The sequence below is a fragment of the Lichenostomus cassidix genome, chromosome 17 (genome assembly GCF_008360975.1).
Source record: "Lichenostomus cassidix isolate B80296 chromosome 17, HeHo_3.0, whole genome shotgun sequence".
NCBI classification, from domain to species: domain Eukaryota; kingdom Metazoa; phylum Chordata; class Aves; order Passeriformes; family Meliphagidae; genus Lichenostomus; species Lichenostomus cassidix.
The window spans coordinates 272,934-296,522 of record NC_139497.1 but is presented as its reverse complement, the minus strand read 5'-3'; the positions used below and the strand labels follow the sequence as shown (position 1 = coordinate 296,522).

Genomic DNA, 23,589 nt, shown 5'->3' with positions numbered 1-23,589 from the left:
TGGAAAATGCTGATTCCTGCATTCCTACCAAACCTGCACAGTCTTTCTCCCAGTTCTGACAGAATTTGGAAATCAAAATTAATGTATATTTTCCAAATAGGATTGCAACTCCAGTGGTTCAACTCACCTGTCATCTCACTTAGATGTGTGTCTTAAAGAGTGTGGAAAGGGAACTGATCGTGTTTGTTCTTAGCATTTTTGTACCAAATGATTTTGTTTGTATCGATTTACTCATGTGAAAGCATCAGATTTCAGTAAAGCTCATAAATTTAGTCAGTGGTAAAATTTAATCACATTAGAATTAGCAAACACAGGTTTTCATAGCATACATCTGTGAGATGGTGCCTTCCTGGCCAAAAGAATTGACACCTGACCTGTTCCTTTTCTTGCTGATGTCAAGTTACATTTATTTTTTGGTGATAAAACATGAACTAGGGCTGCTGATGGTGCAGGATTGCTCTCATCTGCTTACCTGTATGAGTAACACCAATAGCTGTAGCAGGCACACACGTGGAAACTGCTCTCCAAGTCCCCCCTGGCCCCTGGAAGTGTGGTTGTCCTCAACCACAAGAGTGGGTGAAAGCAGTTTTGTCACTGGAGCTTTCGACACGTAACAGTTGATATCCTATGATATTCTATGCAAAAGAAATCGTATCACACTGTGCCAGTATAAAACACACTTCTGACAAGGAGACATTAAACCAAAGCCCACATTTGGGGTGCAGAGGGAGGCTGAGGCTGCCAGCTGCAATCAGATGACAGATATTTTTGTTAGGAAATAATACCTTCCTCTGATTTCCTGAGAGGTTGAATATAAAGCATAAAACAAGGGACAGTGATGAAATCCAGAAGAATTACATCTGTGTATTCTGGAAGAGAGTAAACAAGTACCTCTGTGCCGTCCAGGTACACCAGGCACTGTTTGGACAGCTGCACTGCCCATTGAAAGGTGTTGCTTGCCAGTGGCTTGGCAGTACAAATGCCAGGTTCATATAAGGTTCATATAAAATTGTACAGCTACATAGACTTGGCCATGATAATAAACTCGACACAGCAGAAAGGTTGGATTTTCCAATGCATACCAACTACAGATGTAGAATGAGGACACTCCAATGAGGATCACTTGAAAAACTGCATTTAGTGCTGCAATAATACCAAAAGGTCACTTTGGATCACATTTGCAAAAGGTCAGAGCTGGTGGAGATAACAGCCTGTGCACACAGAGCAGAAGGTGGTGAGTTCATTGTAGCTTCATCTGCAGTCACAGCAGAAAACCATTAGACATGGAAAAAAGTTTCTCCCATTTTGACTGATTCTGTGGTAGAGAAGGAGTTACTCAGTAGTAAGGAATGTCTCTGGTCTTGGTAAAAATCCTCAAAAAAAACAGAAGTATTTTTAAATGCACCATTCTGTATTCTCAAGATGCACTGGGGTGAATGCATTTTTCCAATATGGTTTTGATAGCAGAGTTTCATAGACTAGGTTGTTTCATGTGACATGGCACAAGGTAGGTAATGCACAATGTATAAGCATGCTTTTCAGCTTGAAATCTGTCCTATGAATCTTGTAGGCATAGGGAATTGTTGTCCTCAGTTTGCTGGTAAGTTTTCAGTGTGAAATGGTGGGAGTTCAGTTGTTTGGTGCAGGGGATACTGCATTCTCTAAAGTCAGTTCTTTAGAATTTAGAGACAGACTCTAAAGTCAGTCAGTTTGGGATGCGTGTCACTGACAAGTTGCTGCTCTTCTGCAGCCACCTTGCAGCCCCACCAACACCTGACAAACCTCAAGCCAAGTAAAGAGAACTTAATGGCTTCTCCAAGTGTTCTCAACAAGTTGTGATGGGAATATTGCAAGTTTATTCTGAACACTGTAGCTTTTTGCTTTAAACTAAATATATTCCTGGAGAGGTTCCTGTAATTGAAATGGTCCCAGGAGGAATTAGCATCTCTGTACACATCAGCGGTCTGTCCATCAGGCCCAGTGGGAGCAGTGAGTGGGGGGCTGTGGGACTGAGAATCCCAGCTGAGAAACTCCAAGTCATCATCACCATCTCACAGTCTGGCCTCTCCAGTTCTGATGTACATTGTCTGTGATCTGCTCCGGCATAGTTCAGGGGAAGTGAATTCTATTGCGATGGATCTTTATTGTGTTGAATGATTCTGCTGGCAATTTTTATTTGTAACACAGCATGGTCCAGAGGTGCCCAGTAAAGTAGGTAAGACCTGTCCCTGTGCAGATGGTAAATGAAGGTCTTTTCCTATTGAACTTCTATTCATTATAAACAAGGTGCATCCTTCTTTCTTGAAATTCTCTGGTAGCAGTTAGGAGACACAAGAAATGTCATTTATCTTTGAAAATGCAATGTTAGTACATGTTAGAGGCTCCCAAATGCTTCAGTGAAAGAAGGCAGCATATATTCATGGCTGGAGTCTGCCCTTAAATCTGATCCCATTCTCCGTGGGCCCCTAACTCCATCACGATGACCCTTGTGCTATTAGGTGTAATATAAAGCAGCAACTGACAGCAGTTCCTGCAGCTGCTGGGACCTGGCAGGGCCTTACTGGGTACACAAGAGCATTCAGCCCCATTTGTTGGTAGTCTCTGAAGAACGCAGAGTGATCAGCGTCTGTGGAAATGAATGGGCTTTTCATGCTGATGATTTAATTTCTGGATGGACACAACACTTCCAACCGTGGCGATTCATCATCCTGGCTGGATGCGAGTGGAGGGCAGCCAGCACTTTGCACTGATGCTCAGAGCAGATACAGAAGATAAAGCATGGGGCTCAGACAGAGCTTTCCAAATATTTGACAGAGAACTGCCAGGGAAGCTCAATGCTATTCCTATTTCTAGGCTGCCAGCAGTGTCTAGTAAATTTCCCAGAGAATCGCTGCTGTCCACAATGTGGCTCCAACCCTGCACTTTGTTAACCCCCTTGTTCTGCTCAGGATTTACCTTTGCCTCTGAGGCAGCTCAATGTTGCTAAGCAAAACACAGTCGTTGTGAGTGTGGCATGTTTGGGGCACTGGTACTGCGGTGCACGCTCCAAACCAGCCCCGGGGCTGGAACGGGGGCTGCTGCCTTGGCACCCCATTCCTTTTGTTGTACAAAATGAGGCAGAGGCTTCAAGCAGGCATTGCCAAACAGCAGGTGCTGGAGTTTACAGGGGGGAAGAAGAGCTCTTTGGGTACAGGATGAGCTACAGTCCTGCCCGGGGCTGGGAGCTCAGTGGGCACTGACCAGCACAGGGTGGGTGGCAGCTCCAGCCACTCCAGTGTCATCCTGTCCTGGCACACAGCTGCCTGTGGAATCTGACCACCACTGAGGGTTCATTCCTCACCTTTTGTGGGGAATGGGGTAGGTATGGACATAGACCAGCCATCCCAACTTTACAAGGTGTCTGGATAAAATATTGATGGATTTGGGCCTCAGAGTGACTAATTAGCATGCAGAATTCCTCCAAAGGGTTAACATGGGATCTTTTTAATTGTCAAAAGAGTTGCAGGCTATTAGGGTTGGCATATTCTTCAATAATCTGTTTTATTTTTACCTGCTGGGAGCTTAATTAAAAAACAAAGAGGCTCAATTTAAAGCCCATTACTATGCTAATTTTGTAAGAACTGGGCGGTGATTAAGAAGCTTTAAAAAGAGGAGTTTAGTTTGCTCTAGGGAATGGGTTGGAGGCAGGTTTTATTTCGTTTCATTAGCTAGCTACAATTATTTATAAACTAAATGGAAATGATATTAAAGAGTAATGAAAAAAACAGCATCTATGTATTATTGAACAGCAGAACTTTTTTAATTTAGCATCGAAGTGTGCAGAGCCTTTATTACTGCAACTCACAGTTAACGCAGCTAAATGCAGTTGTTAAATATAAGAGGCTTTTAAAACATGCCCATAAATACAGAGCTGTCTGGTTTGCTTTTCCTGTAGATCACTAGAGTAAGTTTATAAAGATATCAATGTGACAATAAAGATGAACCACTATCTCTTTAAAATAAAAAAATACGAGGTTTCATATCAGAAAATTTCTTAACAGAATAAATTACGAAGACTTACTCTTTTTGTATCATGTATGTAATGTTGTATAATCTAACAGCACTGCAAACCTTCCACTGCCTTTTGCCTTTCATGTGAGCCCAAAGTAATACCCACAATTCCAGTTATGTCGAAGTACCTGGGAGGAGCTGCTGCATTGCATGGATGTTTGGAGCTGAAGCCAGGAGGGACCAGCAAAGGCCAGAGATGTTACCGAGGATGTGATGGGTGAAGAGGTGCAGGAGAGTAGCAGTGGGACAGCCTGGCTCCCAGTGTGGCTGTGCAAGTGGGCAGCAGGAGTGAGGGCAGTGGGTGGAGATATTGCCAGGGAGATGCTGCCAGGTTGGCAGGAGCCTGGGAAAGGCCTCCAAGCCCGGGCGACAATTTAGAACTGAATTCCCCAAATAAAGGTATCTGTGGTGTCTGTGAGGATGTGGGCAGGGAGCTGCCAGAGGGAACTGGTAATGCTGGTGTGTATATTCTCAGCATTGGGAAGAGAAGGAGCTGCTGAGCCCGTAGCTGGAGGAGCCACACCTCAGGTGGTAGCAGGGCCTTCTATAGAAAAAACATGTTCCTATAAAATATCCCAGCTCATGTGGCATGAGGGGTAGCTGGCTTGCATGTGCAGCCTGGTAGCTGAGCTCACTCTGCATTTGAATTCCCTCTGAAAAGCCACTCTGATCTCATAAAGGACCAGGAAGCCCATGCCCACCGGCCAGCACTGCCATTCTGTACTGAAACCCTTCATGCTGCTGCTCATTCTGGGAAATCTTTGATGCTATGCCAGGGATGGGGAGTGGGACGAAGCCTTTAACAACTGAGAGACATCAGCATGTACCAAGGCAGAGGGCTGAGGAGGAAGAAGAAGGGTGGCAGGAGGGCCAGCAGTGGATGGCAGCCCACCCTCCTGGGCTGCCCAGAGCAGCTGGCATTTAACTTTGTAAGGGTCTGTACCAGTCTGACTGTGACACCAAAATTGTTGGAGGGGCAACTTAATTTAAATAGTTGTTGCAACCAGTGAAGTGTTTCTTGATGAAAGAAATAAGTTACGAGGAGAATTAAAATTACCTGCACATCAGTGATTCAGATGTCTGGGCACTAACAGGAGTCCTCCAGCCAGAGCCTTCAGCATGCATCCTGCATGGGTGCCATGAGGTACAGCATACTGGGGAGAAAAGCCTTACACTGCAGGGCTGCTGCTCCTGTGGGTAAACTCAGGCTCAGCCAAGCCCAGAGCTGCTTCTGGAGATAGAGGTCATACAGAAGAATAGCTTCAATTCCTCCTCTGGTTCTAAAGCCAAAGTGAGCTATCCAAGATCCCTGAGGTTGCAAATGTCCCTTGGCCTTCTTTTGACCCTATATACACCTTACATTCTTCCTTTAATGATTGACACTCAGTAGGTTTGTGCCTTCGGGCACATGAAGTTGTAGCTGCTCCTTCATCAAAGCAACTGTTTACAGCTGGTTTGAGTTGGATGCCAATAAACAGTATTCTTTTTGTCTCAAAATAAAAAGCAGCTTAAGTCCCTAATGATAAGGATTTTGTGCTTTGTAGAGGAAAAAATTCAGCTAGTTTGGGACAGCCAGCCACTTAGCTTAGCAAGTTGGAGTACTTTATATTTCCAGCTAAACTGTCTTTATCTCCTCAAGTGAGCCAGCTATAGATTCTTATCATTGTGGCAGAAGTGATGAGGGTAACATCTTTAGTTGGAAATCATTGGCAACATGTGGAGAAAGCTTAAGATGTTGTCACACTTTAACTTGGTCCTAATCTGTTCAAAGGCAGTTGATACTTTCTAACTGTGCCAGCAGGTAGTGAGAGGGAGTCAAAGACCATCAGGGTGAAATAGCTCCTGCTTTTCTTTGGAGAGTTTATGACTTTCATAAAGCGGACACAAAGACACTGTGGCGGTAACTGTTATTGTCTAAATTAAGAGCTTATGTTCATCCAACCATATTTCATTAACTTGTACACCCAAGCTTCTACATTTCCTGCCTGCTCTGTGCAGTGCTAGAAGCAAATCTTAAATATTTTAACGCCTATTGTCAGTGAAGTGAGAACAAGAGTAATGTGTAGGTCAGCCCTGCCCATCCGCGACGATCTGGCATCTCCATCACGACCAGCACGGACAGGCATGTGCTGCATCTTGTCTGTAGCCCTCATTCCCAGGCCAGGCTGTTCTGTGACTTGTGACGTGTGTTGTTGTGAGATCCAAAAAAGAGAATTGTTTTTCTTCCAATAACAAATTGAGATGCTGTGAACAACGCATAAATCTCAAAGTATAGGACCAAACTGCCAATGGAGCTGATAGTTTTAAAAGTCATCTTCACTGTGAATGAGGACCTAGTCCTGCTCCTGGTGCTCCCTAAGGAGTTTTGCATCTCACTTACTTGAAGCAAAAGCTGACACAGCTTCTCCTCCCTTGTTTTTCTTTAACAGATGATCTTAAGAGCATTAGAGCTCCTGGTGAGCAAACTTCGATGCATTTCAGCAAATATTGTGTTTTGGAAAAAAGGGCTTTGTCAACTTTGTAGAAAGGACAGTGCAGTCAGAGCAGGATTTCTTTTCAACCAGATATTCAACAAAGCACCTCATTTTTGGAAACATATATGGAACCCTGAGGAACATCATGTAACATTTTGGTGCTTTTATAGAACAATTCCAAGCCATAGAATTTTCTTGCTGAAAGAAATGACTGTGCTGATAAGATATGAAGAGATTTTTCTCTCTAACAGGCATCTTTATTTTTTCTGCGCGCGCGCGCGTGTGTAATATATATACATACACTTAACCAAAAGTTAAGTAGTATTTAAGTATTTCAGCTTTGACCTACTTACAACTTTTCATTTAATTAAAAAAATCTGAAAAAGTTAATAAAATGTTTAGACAAACCTTTCAGTCTTGTGAGCTTAAAGGAATAATCCTCTTTGCATGCCTAATAATGTTGTTGGTGTCTAATGGGATTTCATTTTCACACATGTGGAAGTGTCCTGTGTGATAAATGTTTGACTGCTGGAATAACTTAAAACCTGTGCAGGCGTTCAAGGCAGGAGGAGGGTCTGGGTGTGCTGTAGAGCCTTGCTTACTGATAAATCTCTTTGTATAGCTTTAGAGCATCTAGTTTACTAAAGCCTGAATACAAATACAGATGCTGATAGTTGAATCTTAGGACTCTGTCAACCATATTTGGCCTTACAGAAGCCAGGAGATTTTTGTAGTTCTGTGTCTAATCTTGAAAATCCAGTTTATAGAGCAACTTTAGTAGCCATCCATACTAGAATGACCAGGCTTGTCTGTTCTTTAATTTAAAAAAGATGATTCAGATGTTTGGATTAAAAAAAAACCCCACAACCTATATTAAGAGGGATATTTATTTTCCATCCTAATATTAATAGTAAGTAATTGACATAATCTTCATAAGAGTCACTTCACATAACAAGAATAAATTACCATTCTTAGACATTGCAGGAGACACCTTTAGTTACCTGAGCTTTGGGGATTTGAGTTGGGGTTTCTTAGTGCTCCTTTTCATTTTTCAGTGGTCCTTTTTACAAGGCTCTATGCTTCTGGTAAGACTCTCCTGTTTTTATCAGAAGAACAAAGTTCGTGAAAGAAAGACAATGAAGAGAAACCATGTGAGATGATTGGGGGAGAAAAATTTCATCCATTAAGGGTCAGCCTAAAAGAGCATGATTTAGAGCAGAATATAGCGGAGACTTTTGTAAGACAAGCAGCAACTTTTCATGCTTGGATGGGGATTCTTGGGTTAAATTGCTATCTTTGAGTTCTGAACTTGGAAGGGTATTAAAGTGGAATTAAACCTTTACACAATCCTGCTCTTGTGTCATTCAGGATTTTTTTGGGTTCTGTTTAATTGTACATCACAGCAGGGTTCTGAGTGACTGGTGCTCTAAAGAAATGAGGGGTAGGGTTAAGTCTGCAGCCCACTGCTCCCTGCTAATCCTTCTTGTTCCTTGAAGAAGGATTTACTTTTGCTGCCAGCTTGTGAAAGACTTTCCTCCTCCCGAAGAGATTGTTGTGGCTTTCCTGGGGAGGTGTGGTTGCTATAGCAGGGAGTCACGCCTGGGTATTCTCTCAAACCCTACTGAGAATGGGCCAAAAAAAGAGCCAAAGAAGAGTAAAACTGGGGATTAAAAAATGGAACAATGGGAGACAGGAAGATAGGAGTGGGAACAAATGGGAATTACAGCACCAAAAATAATGCAAAGTGACAAAAAGAGGAAATAGAAAAATAATAGCTGACAGTTGGACTGAAAAGACAAACACTACAAAAGAACAATTTATTTTCAACAGGCAAAGAACATAAAAAGGCATCTAGGCAATAAGACACAGCCCTATATCCAGGACTTTTTTGGTTCTTGCTGTATTGCAAACATGCATTCACCAAGTATGCAAAACTGCTTCATGTTTCCCTTTCGGTTCTACCTTTGCCAAAATCTGTTTATTTGAAACAAAACCTTCTTGGATTTTTAACTGTGTATTTAATTCATTGCTGTTAAATGATGTCTCTAACTCTGTCTTTTCCTAGGGACTAAATGTAGAGTAATTCTGGGCTTTTCATATAAAATATTGTCATACATATCAATAGTAGAAGAAAAGATCCAGGTCTGCTCAAATTCTGTTCTTGAATGATTTCCAGAGAAATAACTGCCTCTAGTGGGCACTTGGTTTTGCTGCTGCTTACTGGAGACAAATCCTTTATTTCATACCATGGCAATGCCCTGACACCTCTACCTGGCCCTGCCCCAGGCTGTGCTCTCTCCTCACCCTGCCGCAGCTGCCTTCTCCCTTTGGCTCAGTCAGCTCATCCTTGTGTCATAGTTTCCCTGTAGGAGTTAAGAAGCTGTATTTTGTTCCCAACCTCCTTTGCTCTAATGACAAAACACAGTCTAGTTTTGCAAAGATTCTGATATTCCCATCTCAGAGAAAGGAGCAGAAATTTTCATTCTGTGTAAAATTTGTCACAATACAAATAGAATTTTAAAAGGAGCCAGTTCCACATCTAACAACAAATCTCTCTGAATGCCTTTCCTGCACCCCACTGCTTTATATACAGGGGAGGCAGAGAGATATAATAGATGAAACATTTTGTTTATGAAGCGTCTATGTTTTGTTTTATTTCACATGATTTTGCAATATAGATAACAGATTACACCGCAGAGCTTTCATTGCCTTGTGCTATAAAGATACTATAAAGCCTTTCTGGGTATTAATAATAGATTGTGTTGATGAGTTTGGAGAAGCTGGCAATAGACCCCCCACTGCAAAGACATTAACACCACAGGACTAAGGTATCTTTCCCTTGCAAATCAGTTGCTAAATTGGCTGTGCTGAAAGAGTTTGGGCACAAGCTCTCTACCAGCATCACTGCAGCAGGCACAGGAAGTGATTTTGTTTCATACTGGCAAATAGCATTTCTTCCTCTTAACGTTCTTAGTTGTGAGGAAAACCTTGTGTAAATTCTTTCCCTAAGTCATTCTTGCCAGCCAAGGAATAACTTAGAAATTACATTTGAATTGCTTTGACACATGATTATTTTCTTCTGTAAAAGTGAAGACTGGGCCAGTGAATCACAACAGTACCATTTCCCTGCTTAAGGGGCCTTTAGAGTGAAATCTCATATAAAAATTGCATTAGAAGAATTTCCCTGTGTTGTTGGTGATGTAAATTCAGTGTGCCATGTAGTGAACAAGAAGGATAAGATGTCTGTCAGAGCAGAGAATGTTCTGAAGCCAGCATCCCGGCCCTGAGCCGGGCTGTTCCACATCCTCTGGATACTGGTGAGGGGGTAAAGGGACAAAATTAAGGTGGATTTAGTTTATGTAAATAACTGAATAAAAATCCAAAGGAAAAAAAAAGGAGCACCTGGTTGGTTTTGGTGACCACCGCCCCGCAGCTAGGTAGAGTTGTGGCAGAAGCACAAAGTCCCCAGTACATACGATGCTTTTATAGCCCATTGATGTGATTTGGAGAATGCAAAAAACTTAGCAACAGACGCACATTTAGCCTCTTTGAAACTCATGGACAAAAATAACATTATTTCACAAATTTTCACACTGCCTAAAGAATATAATTGTAACAAAATCATCTTATTTTGTTAATTCATTAAGGCTTCTTAATTGCAGCCCCAGCTTTGTCAATTCAATTGACGCCCTTAACTTTTATAACAGTTCCTGTTCTACAGAACAGATTAAGAGAAAATTGCAGCCATAATCTGTACAGTGCAATTGCCATGCTATAAAGAGGAATGGGAGTAGCTGAGAAGAGCAATTGGATTCCCAAAGGTGGAGCACAGTAGAGCAATATCAGTGACTTTGTAAATGAAAAATTGTTTTAATTCCCTTCTAACAGCAATAATTCTATTCTTCATAAATTTTTCCATCAAAGTGTTGTATGGAAAAATGCTATAAAATAGAACAGCATGGCAGTGATGGAAGACAGTTGAACAAAGTGGTCAATTAGGGGATGAAAATTAAGCAAAGAGAAGAATTCATTCTGTCACATTCTGCTCAAAGCGAGAAACTGCTCTGCACTTTGCATTTTATGTTGTACTTTATAGTTAAGGGAGATGTAACTATTTAGGTCATTCTGGTCCCACTTGAGCAAGTTGCATTAGGATGTAAGCTTTAAATTGTATGCGTCTTTGTGCTTTTGTCTAAGCATCCCATTTCCAGCCCGGAGCTGCTGGTGTCCAGGGGTTTGAGGTGGACAGTGAGTGCTTGGCTACCTGCAGAGGGATCATGAGAGGTCCCAGCAGGAAGGAAACCACATGAAGGGTGGTATTTCTGTGGGCATGGTGTGACACAGACTGTTGTCTGGGTATGGCCAGCCTGAGGTGCTCCTGGGACCACATTGGTGGGTCTGTTTCTGGTGGGCAGAGTGAGGATGGGAGCTGGTGGCTCTGATAGTGTCCACAATCAAAGTCCAACCAGCTTCAGAGCAAGATTTGGCATGGGATAATATGTGGTCCCTATCACTATTTTAGCCATCAGCTTGTCTTGGCAGGGGAGTATGGCACTCTTCACAGAAATACAGGTAGAATATTTATGTAAAGAAAAAATCACTCATTATTAAGATAGGCAAAATGTAATTTGTGAGTCCAAATCCACATTGTGAAGTGCTGGTTTAACTCAAGCTTTCACCAGTAGCTGGTGTTCATACTACTGCACCTGTGGATAGAGGGTTAATAAATATTTTCTTCAGTTCTCCCTGAAGAAAAAAACGGTTTCTTTGTTTTAGTTTCTCTCGAAATATTACAGTTTTTTTCCTAGGAACTTTTAATTTTTGCACATTTTATTACTTCTCAATGAAAGGGAATTCTCTTTCTATTACTGAAGTTTCAGCTATGAAATTTGCCTTAATGAAAAATGTAATTATTTCTTCTGCAGGGAAAATATTTTAAATGGATTGTTTCTTTTTTAAGGGGGTGTGTGGGGGTTCCAAATCATAAAATTATAATATTCCTGTTGTGCTTTACTGCATTCAGGATGTTTTGAATGTTCAGAATTGAGTGCAACCAAGCAACAGTTTTTCCACTTTATAAGCATCTCTAAGCTGTAAGATGCTACAGAAAATATTGAAGTCCTATTGTGGAAAAGCCCCATGCATACTTTTTTTCCAATTCTATGTAATCTAAAGAAAGAAGTATCAAAATTTCTCCCAAAGAACAAGGAACAGATGTCTTTCATTAGTAATTTAATTTCAGCTCTTAATAAAACTCGTTTTGTGAAAAGCACAGTATATTTCACTCTAGCTCTACCCTGTTTCACACCACAGGAGTGTGGAGTGAGCTCCCAGTGTCAGAACAGGCAAACAGGGGTGTCCCAGGTGGGTGTGAGCAGAGGGAAAAGTGTCATAGAGACTACACTGAGAGTATTTACAAAAGCTGTGACCACTACCTTTGCATATTTATTAAATAAAGAGAAGCCAGATATCTACTGTGGTTGCTGCAACACATAATGTCAGAATAACACAGGAAGGGAAATGACTGAAGGTCTCTGGTAAGTAGGTAGCAGCATCTGTCCTCTTGCACACGTCAAACACAGCCTAATAACTTCCTATGTACTGCTTCATGGCAGAGGCCCAGTACATAAACAACCTATCTAAATAAGTCTGTTTTTCTACCTTTGTCCTGTATAACAAACCTCTTGAACCACACTTAATGTGAACAGCAAATTTCACACTGCACATGGAGATCTCTCAGCACAGATTAAATTAGTTATAATAAAACTATTAAAATCTATTTGCTCACAGACAGGAGGAAATGAAGGACCAGACTGAGCCATAGAAAGGTAAAGGGTAGGTTGTCAGGACACTGGGAGAGTAAACAGAAGAGCTGCGATTCTCAGGAGCAAAGCAGGGTCAAACTTACTGCGAGATAACTGTGCAGGAGATAATAAATCAGGGGTCCGTATTGCACTCCAGATGGCTGTGCCATGCAGGAAGGCACAGTGGATCATGTAACTGTGGTTGTTTCTAAGGATTACTGATTCAGCCTGACTTCACAGGGATATCCCAACAAATAAAATCTTTATGGCCTCTTCTGCTGGTGAACATTTTCGTCTACTGGTTAAAGTCAGGACATTTGCATTGCTCCTGATACATATGTAAAATTAATTTAAATTCACCCAGTTTTAGTTGTTAAAGACTTTTTGATTATCTAGTACTGTAAAGTTGTTTCACAGCATTTATTGTAAATACTGTGATGGACAGACAGGCCATTGTTCTGAGCTTTAGCTTGGCTGAGTCCCCCAAGTGTTCCAGGCATAGAGGCAAACATACTTAAAAACTCCTAAACCTATTGAGTTGTCTTTCAAAATTGTCCAGGCAACAGAATTTATTTATAAAACTCTGCAATCATTGATTCAAAACAAGGTTTTCTTGTTCTGCGTTTCTTCTTTGTCCTCTTTGAACAGTTTTCTTTGGAATGTTTTCGTTGTGCTTAGGAGTCAGAGATTTCCTGCAGCTTCTAATAAAGGCATTTGATTTCCACTCTCCACATACTTTAACACATCCAAGGATTTTGAGGTTTGATGTTAACTTAAGAGAGCTGGAGACAATCAGCCATGGGGGTAAAAAGCCAGAGTTATGCAAATTATTTGTAAAATGTATAGAAAGAAAAAGAACTATTCCTTTAAATGTGGTTGGTGTGGGACAGAGTCTTTGTCTCAGCACAGAATATCTGTGTGCTCCCCTTAAAATTTATGGCTTTGATTGAAACCTGTAAAGGGGTGATCTGTAAAGTATTCCTGCTATCCTACACTTCCCAACAGGTTTATTACCATTCGTTTATAAAATGAACAGTCTAACGAGCAGTGGTTTAGATCACAGCTATCAAAGTCTGGTCATTTGTCAAGATTAGTTTCCTGTTGTGAGATTGCCTTGTGCAAAAAGAGTGCATAACCTTGTGTTCCTCTTGGGAAGCTGAAAAAATACCTATAAACACCCTATAAGATAAGTTTAATGAAGATTTTATAATCTCAGAATTCAACCCAACATGCTGCTCTGTGTGTGTGTGTGTGTATTTGTGTGAATGCATGTTATAATGCAGAGTACCTGTGTACAGGGGAGGGAATTTTCTTGATAAGAGGGAAATTCGGGATATGAAGTCTGTGCAGTATTGTCAGGGCAATTTAATGTTCATTTAAATGAGTTAATATACACTGATGACAATGTAATTCGTTAGAGCTAAAAGGCTGCCTTGGGAAGCGCTGTTGCAAAAGTACCAGCTTTGCTAGAATAGTCAGTTACCTGTAAATAACACAAAGTATTTTCTATTCATGTTAGATATATTTGTTTTGAAGATAAAGAACAAACAAACAAACAAAATAAAAAAAAGAAAAAAGAAAAAATGAAAAAACCCAACAAGAAAGAAACCCCAAACAGGAAGGCAGTACGACAGCAAAGGTGCTTGTCAAGGAAACAACACGCTCCACAAGACAAGGAGGTTATTTTCGTGTCCCGGTTTGAGAGAAGGTGCAGGGGATTTATGCTTTCCTGGGCTTTTCTTCTTGAAATAATCTGTAAACCGTGTTACATTTGTGTTTTCACTGTCACTGGACGGTGGCATTTAGTGGGTTTGCTCGGGAGACAACTGGAGGCAGCGGCAGCCCAAGCTGGAGCGCTGGCAGCCCAGCGCCGATGCCCAGCGAGCCGCGGCTGGTTCGCCGCACGGCCGAGCCCTCATTGCCGAGCCCGCGCCGCCGAACCCGCACTGCCCGTGGGCTCCACACCCCTCCCGGAGAAGGCTCCGCTCTCCCCTCGCTGCAGTGGCGCCGTGGGCACCTGTCGGCGGCGGGGCGCGGTCCCTGGAGCTCGTTTTTGAACGTTTCGCAGCCCAGCAGCGCTGTGACAGAACCCGCGAACGGCGGCGGAGACTGGAGGCGGCCGGAGCCGCCGCGGTCCCGGTGCGGCCGGGCATCGGCACGTCGGGGGTCCCTTCCCTCCTGCGGCTGGCGGGGACGGCACAGTGCGGGTAGCTGGGGGACACAGTGCCTTGGCACCGAGCCTGCCGCTCCTGAGGTCTCCAGGTGTGCCCCGACCTAAGGACACCCCTCGGACAGGGCGGCCAGGCTTGCCTTATGAGTCAAGTGGGTTTAAGCAGTTAGATAGAAACGACTTTTTTCAGCGCACCTTTTTTTTCCTCCTTCTGTGCTAATCCTTTCGGATGTGCTATTGTGTAGAGATAAAAATATTTTCTGCTTAGGAATTTGCTGGCTAAAGCATTGTAAGGAAAACCTTGTGGACAAAGCAAACGGAGTGTATGAAATAAGCCGGCCTGTTCATGGCAGCGCCCAGGATCCTGCGTTCCATCAGTTTCCTTTTGATAGATTTAATTCATTACATACCTGAAAAAGAGCCACTCAGTCCACCTTGCACAGCTGTTACCTTGAGGCTGTGGTTGTGCAAAGGTTTGCACTGAGCCAGCCAGGCTCCCAGTGCAGTCACTCCTGGGTACAGCTGGGGAACACCCCAGTTGCCATCTCTCAACCATTTTCTGGATGTCATGTGCAACCATACTAACATTTGCTTTTCCCTCCTGCCCACTTTGACTCCAGCTCTTTGTCGAGGGCTTGTGACTGCCATTTTCCTGCACTTCTCTGCTCAGACAAAATGGAGGCTCTGGAGGAATGAATTACTACCACAGCCTTTGCCTTCTAAAATCAAAGAGCCTTGCCCTCTTAGTGAAAAATTATAATTTTGATGATGATTTAAAAAAGCATACCCCATGCTAAAAGGCAGAATCTGATTTTTTTCCACTGAACACACAGGTGCAGTGGTGTTTGTTTCCTTGCTGAAATGTAAATGTTCATGCACCTTGCGCTGTGATGTATTGCCATAAAAGACGCTGAATTTCAAATCACCAGCACACCGTGTGACACAGGGATGTAATGTAGCAATTTGTCTTTATTTGAGGCAGCCCTTTTCTGAAATCTCACTTAGGGAGATTCCCAGTTGCCATTAGAAAATCAAAATAAAATTAATCCAAATGTTCTAACTTAAGCCTAGAAAATTAATGCTGGATGAAAGACAGGGTTTATAGAGCATTAATAGGAAATAGTCTGGATACAGTGTGTGTTCTAGGGTCTGTACTTGTACTGGTAATTTGACAGATTGTATCACTGCCTATCTCTGCCAAAGGATGTTTCACACCATTTAAAATGCACAGTACTTCCTTCAGAGACAGGTTGTTCTGGAATAACTCAACATCCAAAAAAAGACTGTCTTCTTATTTAACTGCTTTCTTTATCGATTGCATGTGTACAATTGTGTGTATGCACGCATGTTGACTTTGTCTCAGCAAAAGTACGAAGTTTTCACGCTCATTTCTGTGTTTATCAGCCTCCTCAGAGACAGATAATACCAAAAATGGAAAATCATGAAATCTGTTCAGAATAGGGCTTGAGTGCTGAAACCAGAGACCTGCATAAAACAAAGCATGACCTGGTCCTTCCTCTAAAAGGTGAATTAAAATACATTCGGGTTTGAGCAATTATCCAACCTTGGGAGCTCCCTTTTGTCTTGCGCATTTTGAAAGCAAAAAAAGCCACTGAGATAAGGACATATCTTAATGGGCTTTGTCCAGCAAAGGTGATTTGGGGGATCTAGAGACCAAAGGGATTGAGATTTGAAAAAATCCCATGCCTATGATGTTTTCAAGCCTAAGGATGCGAGTCTTGCAGTGTGCAGAAGCATGAGCCACGCTGATCTTTGCAGGCTTTGCTGGATTTAGATCCATGCAGGATATGATCTGACACTTCCTTTGACTGTGCTGCCTCTTCCTTGCAGGCTCTTTGCTGCCAAGTGCAGTGGCTGCATGGAGAAAATTGCTCCAACGGAATTCGTGATGCGAGCCCTGGAGTGTGTGTACCACCTGAGCTGCTTCTGCTGCTGCGTGTGCGAGCGCCAGCTGAGGAAAGGGGACGAGTTTGTCCTCAAGGAAGGGCAGCTGCTCTGCAAAAGTGACTATGAGAAAGAGAAAGACTTGTTGAGCTCGGTCAGCCCAGACGACTCAGACTCAGGTAAGCTTTTCCCACACCTGCTCTGACTGGAAAAGCTGCATGAGTTTGTAGAGCCTTCTTATGGAAAAGTACATCCATTTTCTCATCCACTTTATCTATATGCACGTGCCACCTATGCAAATTCGCAGGCACAGATGAAAACATTCCTATTCACAGTCTGCTTTCCCTACCTTGACTCCATTCCTTAACTTCCTGCTTAGTAAAAGCTAAATCTTTTTGCTTTCATCCAAGTGTTTTCCTATAGGATCATAAAGCATGAATCAGACTGACCAGGGCCTTTCTTGGAGCAGTGTTTTAGTTACTGCCATGCTACACTTGCAGCACCTTGAGTGCTCTGCTCAGTAAATCTCACATCGTAGGGTCTGGGCTCTTGGTGAATGTGCCCGAGGCATGTGAGTTTCCTCCTTGACCGTCAGCATGTCTTACCTCCAGACAAGTTGCAGCAACCTGCTGTGCACCTGCTAAAGCCCCTTGAGCAGCTTGTGCAAGGCTGTCCCCACGCTGGTCACTGGCATCTTCCCCCTCTGCTGTCCTCACTCACACACAGTGCTGGCAGCTGTGTTTGACATGAGCTTTGAGCAGGGTGGGCTCCTCTTCAGGACCAGATCTGGCTTGTGATCAAGCCAGTGAGGAGCAGTGAGGAGCTACCATGGTAGCACAAACCAGCCTTGGTTTCAATTTCATTTCCCTTTGGCACAAAGGGGAGTTTTTTACTCCTGGAGATGCTTTTTCCCTCTCCTTTTTCTGTTAGCCAAACCTGAAAAGCAAGCTGACAATTTAAACAAGTTGTTCGTCTCCCATTGTCTAACATACTGAAAACACTGATCTCCCAGAGGCCTGTGTGTGAGCACATGATCTGCAAAGCCCTGGCTGAGAATGTGTCCTGCTTCAATCAAATATTTATCCACTGGACTCAAAAGTAACTCTCCAATGAGCAGTATTAATCCTCACAAACCTTTCCTTAGAAATGGCATGCTGGAAAGTTAATAATGTCGTGGTTATTAAAATGGCTGAACTTCTCTTTAATCATTAGGCCAAAGATGCTTATTAAAGTAAAAGGTGATTAAACTGCTAGGTGCATAATAATCAGACCCTAAAATGAATTAAAGCCTAATTTGTTGATTCCCCAAATGTAGTCTTTCAGTATATAAAAAATTCAGTGTGTTTCTTCATGTTGAAGTCCCTATAATAATGTGATAGTGTTTTCTGGAAGAAAAATCAGTACACTAGTCAAATAAAATATGCTGAGTTGAAAAGCTGATTTTCACAACAAAATTTGTATTTAACCCTCAGCCTTTGCCACTGCCCTTGAGACTTCTCGGGACGATATGCTAACACGTGTAATATCACCAGACTGTATGAGTATTCAGAATTTAATTATAGAAAATACAAAGAATCTCATTGGTCTACACAAGTACATAGATGCTTATATGTGTTTACTGAGAAAGAGAAGTTTGTGCCTGCATAGTTGTAATGCTAGAGGAAAATTACTGATGTTTTCTGTGGGAAGTGAAAATGATATGACAAAGATTATATTTAATATTATCTCTGGAGCTTCAAAATTTTTAGAACAATATTCAATAACTGGAATCTGCACTCTATTTAGTTAGACAGGTTTTGAGACACTTGTGTGATACTTGCTTTATGCTGTTTTGCTGCCGTAGCAATGCAGGTGGTACTACCTGTCTGCAGATAATGCTTCAGGAGAAGCTGGAGTTCAGCTGTGATGGGAAAGGTATTTATCTGATGGTGAGATTGCAGCTGGTGAGCACACGGGACCAAGAGATACTGGGAGGGCTCAAAGTCTCTCTGCGCCTGATTCCTGGAAATACTGAAGCACATTCTGAGTTTCCATCCCCTGATCAGTCCCATGTCCACAATTAAAATTTGAAAACATTTTTATGCTTTTGTGGCATTTGATTTAGTCAGAACACATAGATCTAAGATAGCCTCTTCCTGCCCACAGCTGCTTTAGGTATTCAAATAACCATGGGACAATAGTTGAACCTGTTGACTGAAGAGCAGTTCTCAAACATCCTGTTTTCTTGATGGAACAAGTGCAATTATGTATCCTGTTTTTCACCAGTCAAAAGTGATGATGAAGATGGAGATGTAAAGCCCACCAAAGGCCAAGTAACCCAAGGAAAAGGAAGCGATGATGGGAAGGACCCAAGAAGACCTAAACGACCAAGGACAATACTTACTACACAACAGAGACGAGCATTTAAAGCATCCTTTGAAGTGTCTTCTAAGCCCTGTAGAAAGGTAGGTGCATCACCAGGGACCAAGTCAGTCCTGACACCAGGCCACAGCCCCAGACAGCCTCTGTGGCTTGCTGTGACAATAGCCGTTTTCCTGGGGTGAGAGCAGAGCACTCTTTTTGCACAGAAGTCTTTAATGAGTAGAATAGAAAACATGAAATGACTTAGTGTCATTTTCCTCAGCTCAGACTGTTTGTTCCGTAGTTACAGAACCAGTAGCACCATCGGGGCAGAACTTGACAACACGGGGCAAAAATATGATGAATTTTAAAAGTAATTCCATACATGCAATTTTTGTTGTAAGTGCAAGTGTTCTTCTAACAAAACTGACTGGTGGTTCTTGGGGTTTTCTTTTAACTTACGAAAAATTGCATCATCAAGCATTTCCTCCTGCAGGTCAGAGAAACACTGGCAGCTGAAACAGGGCTCAGTGTGCGAGTCGTCCAGGTCTGGTTTCAAAACCAAAGAGCAAAGGTAGGCGGTTTGTCACATTCTCAAAAATCAAATGCAGGTTGTGCCTCAACATGGGCTCTTGCCCTGGATGCAGCTCACACTGCAGAAGTCACATGGCTGAGCTCTGAGGGTTCTGCCAGCACTGCTTTCTACATCCACACTAGAAAGGCAAATTCGAAACATAGACATTAAATTCATATGCTCAAAGCAACACGGGGTTGGGAGTAAATTTTGCATGCAAGTCTGAACTGGAAACTGAAATGTTTAAGCTTAGAATTGAAACTGAACCCACAACAATGTGTGCATAAGTATAAATGGTCTGTATTAGCTGATGTTTGCAGAGAGTTTTGTAAGGAAACAAAATTGTTGCATTTGGAGCCATGAGATTGTTCTGTTCTCTTCTGCATTTTTCAGATGAAAAAGCTAGCACGAAGGCACCAGCAGCAGCAGGAGCAACAGAACTCGCAGCGACTAGGACAAGGTAGGGGATTTGCGATAAAGTGAAAAACAATCCAGTGATAGAGAGAGAAACAATGTGCAGTTGTCTGGAAGTGCTATTCTCACATGATACTTTAGAACAGCAATGCAGGGTGCATCAGATCTGTGGCTGATATGTGCCATCAGTACTTGAAGCATACAGAGGTGTGCCTGAGTGCCCATGCCAGGTTACTCCGAGTGGAGGTACTTCCACTGGAAGAAATCTCCAGGAGGCTTGCTCCAGATAGATGCTCCGGTTTGTTTTCTTCTGCAGTAAGTGGCACAATGCTCAGCTGGGAATATGCACAGGCATCAGCATGGAGAGTCCCTCCTGTGCCCCCACAGTTGGCTGAACCCTGCTGCACAGAGGTACTGGGGCTTGCCCTGCTGCTCTGTGGGTGCTTTTGAGGATCTCAAGCTCCCAAGACCTTGTAACCTCAAATCCTCCACTTTACCCAGAACCAGAAAACCTGGGACCAGCAGAAGTTAGAGAATAACTGGGCTCTGTAGCACACAGTATACAGGCTTTGGGAGGATTGGATCCAGGACCTAGGAGCTCCAGAAACTACTGTGTAGTCAGAAATTACAAGTCTTTCCACTTATTGCTCAGAGTTCTACACTCAGACAAAATTTGGAAAGTTTTTCTGACTGACAGGATATCCCTGACTGACAGGATATCCCTGACTGCATTTTCTAGGGCTCATTTTTGCCACTGATGCTGCCCTGTTCCCCAGCAGTAACTGTGACTCTTCTTTGCTTTGCAGAAGTAATGTCCAACCGAATGGAAGGGATGATGACATCTTACACACCACTTGCACCACCACAGCAGCAGATTGTAGCAATGGAGCAAAGCAGTTATGGCACAGACCCATTTCAACAGGGTCTTACCCCTCCACAAATGCCAGGCGACCACATGAACCCCTATGGTAAGGCTTGCCTCATTCTGCCACATCTGAAGTAGCTTGGTCCGTGTGCTGGATCACACACCATGGGGGCAGCAGCATTACTGGCTTTTAGAATATTTTTGTGGGATTTGTAGCAGGGAATTCGTACCGGTCAGTTTTACATGTATATTTTGTTGTACACATAACGGGGTAGAACAGAGCTCGTCTCAAACTCTGGACACCTTTCAAAATTATTTAACAGTATAATCCTGATAAACGATAAAGGAAGCAACATCACCTCTCAAAACTCCACTATTTTAAACCACTGTCCAAGACACTGAAAAATAAACAGTACCAAATTCTAGCTCCTTCACAAGTTTTTCCTTTTTTCTTAGAAGCTTTGAGGAAAAAGTGCCTTCAATAAAGAGAAGTAATCTATTCATTACAAAATGAATAAGCAGCCCTGTAAGACCACTCAGATTGGATGCGTGGATTTGTTAAAGAACAGTTCGGGAGCTACTAAGAGATGGGTTACCACAGGACATTTCTCCTGCATAGTTTTATTCTCTGTCCCAAATCAAGATGACGGTTTGCTTTCATGATTGATTGACCACACATCAAATGAGCACACAAACAAGCACTAAATGCTCAGTAATTGATTCTGGACAATTGCAGTGTGGCATTTAAAAAGAATATCAGAGGATTTTTCAGACTGGGATTCTCGGCCTTGCGGTAGCCCACAAGGGCCTGTTTCAGACTCATTTCTGCTGACCAGGAACACTTCTCTATAGAGGCTCACGTGTGCATCACTGTCCCACACAAAGCGTGCACAGGCCAACAGGAAATCTGCTTTGGGTCTGTGTCATTACTTTTGTCACTGAAACAAGTCTGTGGTGTATACCAGGAAATTTGGGAGGCCCTGTAAGGATCTGAGGATATATGAAGTGCCCTCAAGCATTAGGTGGCTTGTGATTTTGTTGGTTTGCTTGGCTTTCTGAGTAAAACTCCTTGAGAGGCAGGTTCTGTGCCCCAAAAGAAGTGCAGGGGATGGCACAAATAAGTGTGTGAGGAAAAAGAACTAGACTAACACTTTCGCAGAGCCCGCAGGACTTGAGCTAGAGCTTTGGTACCTCCAGTGTTGAAGTAAGCTGAAATCTTAGTTGCTAAGGGAAATAAAAGGTGCTGTTCCAAACCAGCCCTAAAAGAGTGGAATTTTTTTGAAAGGACAGCATGTTTACAACTGAGGTCACTTGAGGCCATGGAAGCTGGGTCTCTTCCTGGGTCCTGTCACAGTGGGAGAACTTTTACCTTGTGTGTATATGAAGACAAGTATCATAATGGCTCTTAGACCATGCTTCCCTGTCATGGACACTCGATAGCGGGTCCCACCTTTCTTGACAGTCCCGGTGTCCCCTTGAGTGCCAGAGCCCATGCAGAAGCTGGGGACCTGCTCTTCCCCAGCACCGTTTGCTCCCATTGTCAGCCAATACTCTGCTTTGTGCTGCTGACTGAAATTGAAATTAAATCCTGGCAGGTGTGGGGGCATTGCTGCCAGCTGACCCCTGTGGGTTGGTTTCAAGCCCTTCTCCTTGTAGGTGTGACCCTTAAAGCCAAAGTATGTTAACATGTGGCTACAGAACCATGAGTGTTCCCATTTGCTGCAGCGTGTGAGCATCCGTGTGTACTGTGTCCTCCCCTGGCCGCGCAGCATCCAGCTTAACGTGTACATTTCATTTGCAGGAAACGACTCCATTTTTCATGATATCGACAGTGATACCTCTTTAACTAGCTTGAGCGACTGTTTTCTTGCCTCTTCCGAAGTTAACTCCATGCAGGCTAGAGTAGGAAATCCCATTGACAGGCTGTACTCTATGCAGAGCTCCTATTTCGCCTCATGAAAATAAAGAAAACTAACAGCCGGCGTGTGTTTAGCCAGTGACTTTTCCAGTGCAGACTCTACAGCCATATGTTGCCCAGCTCTTCCTTCACAGTGACTCTGCTGCCTCTGGACTGCAAAGAGCATTTTTTAGGAAGACTGTCTCTGTTTGCATATATGTGTATGTATGTATGTATATTTTAATACCTACCTACATACATACATATATAGAGAAACAAAACACATCCACCCGTCCCATACCCTTGATTCCCAGCTTGCGCCAGACCACGAGACAAGCACGGAAGGAACAGAAGAACCTGCTCATCCTCAGTCTTTGATCTCGTTTGGTTTGAGCTCATCATCCTGAAGGAAATGGATTTTGTGGAAAGCTAGACCTTTTCCTTCTTTCTCTCCTCCTTTCTTTTGGATGTCTAAACTTTTTTTTTTAAAGCCACTGATACTGACATCAGTCGACCATATGACAAATAAATCAAAGAAACTGGAGATTCCTCCCTTTTCTTACTGCATGATTCATACTATGTTGTGGATAAATTGCCATTTGAACTGTGAGAAGTTAATGTAAATGTGACGTTCAACATTTGTTTCCTTTCTACACTCTTTCTACATAACCTAGATCTGCTCATTAGTTTATAGCCCTTATGCATATGATACTGAGGAAACTGGTTAACAGTGTTTGTGGAGAAAGCCAGTGATTTCAGAATAAGAAAGGTCTATGGCCCTGGAGAGGAGATGCATGTTAGGGGCAGAGGCATTTAGGTTAGTATTGATCTTAAATAATTAAAACTAAAGGTGCTTACAAGACAGATTTATTTAATTTTTTTTTGAAGTGTGAGATTAAAACATTTACATTTGTTTGTAAGTATTGCAGTGCCAAATTTCAAGTCTAGACCATGATTGGCAAACAAGTGTTGTTCATTCTGTTCTGTTTATTTGTTTTGCATGAGGCATAAATGTGCTGTTTTCTATTGTCCATCTGGAATAATTAAGCACTCCTTTAGTTACTTTGCCTCAGCAAGAATCGAGGATACACAGTTC

At 42.6% G+C, this 23,589-nt stretch overlaps 1 protein-coding gene across 1 annotated transcript in view; it reads left to right on the top strand.

The window, feature by feature from the left end:
* The window catches only part of LMX1B (LIM homeobox transcription factor 1 beta), an 83,982-nt gene extending 60,945 nt beyond the window's left edge, over positions 1 to 23,037 (top strand). Inside the window, exons 3-8 of the mRNA XM_085076646.1 lie at positions 16,350 to 16,582; positions 18,669 to 18,847; positions 19,240 to 19,317; positions 19,711 to 19,777; positions 20,538 to 20,699; positions 22,398 to 23,037. Of these exons, the coding sequence (XP_084932772.1) occupies positions 16,350 to 16,582; positions 18,669 to 18,847; positions 19,240 to 19,317; positions 19,711 to 19,777; positions 20,538 to 20,699; positions 22,398 to 22,555 (877 nt within the window). The 3' untranslated portion in view covers positions 22,556 to 23,037. The remainder of the gene's footprint in view (positions 1 to 16,349; positions 16,583 to 18,668; positions 18,848 to 19,239; positions 19,318 to 19,710; positions 19,778 to 20,537; positions 20,700 to 22,397) is intronic.
* Positions 23,038 to 23,589: the final 552 nt, after the last annotated feature.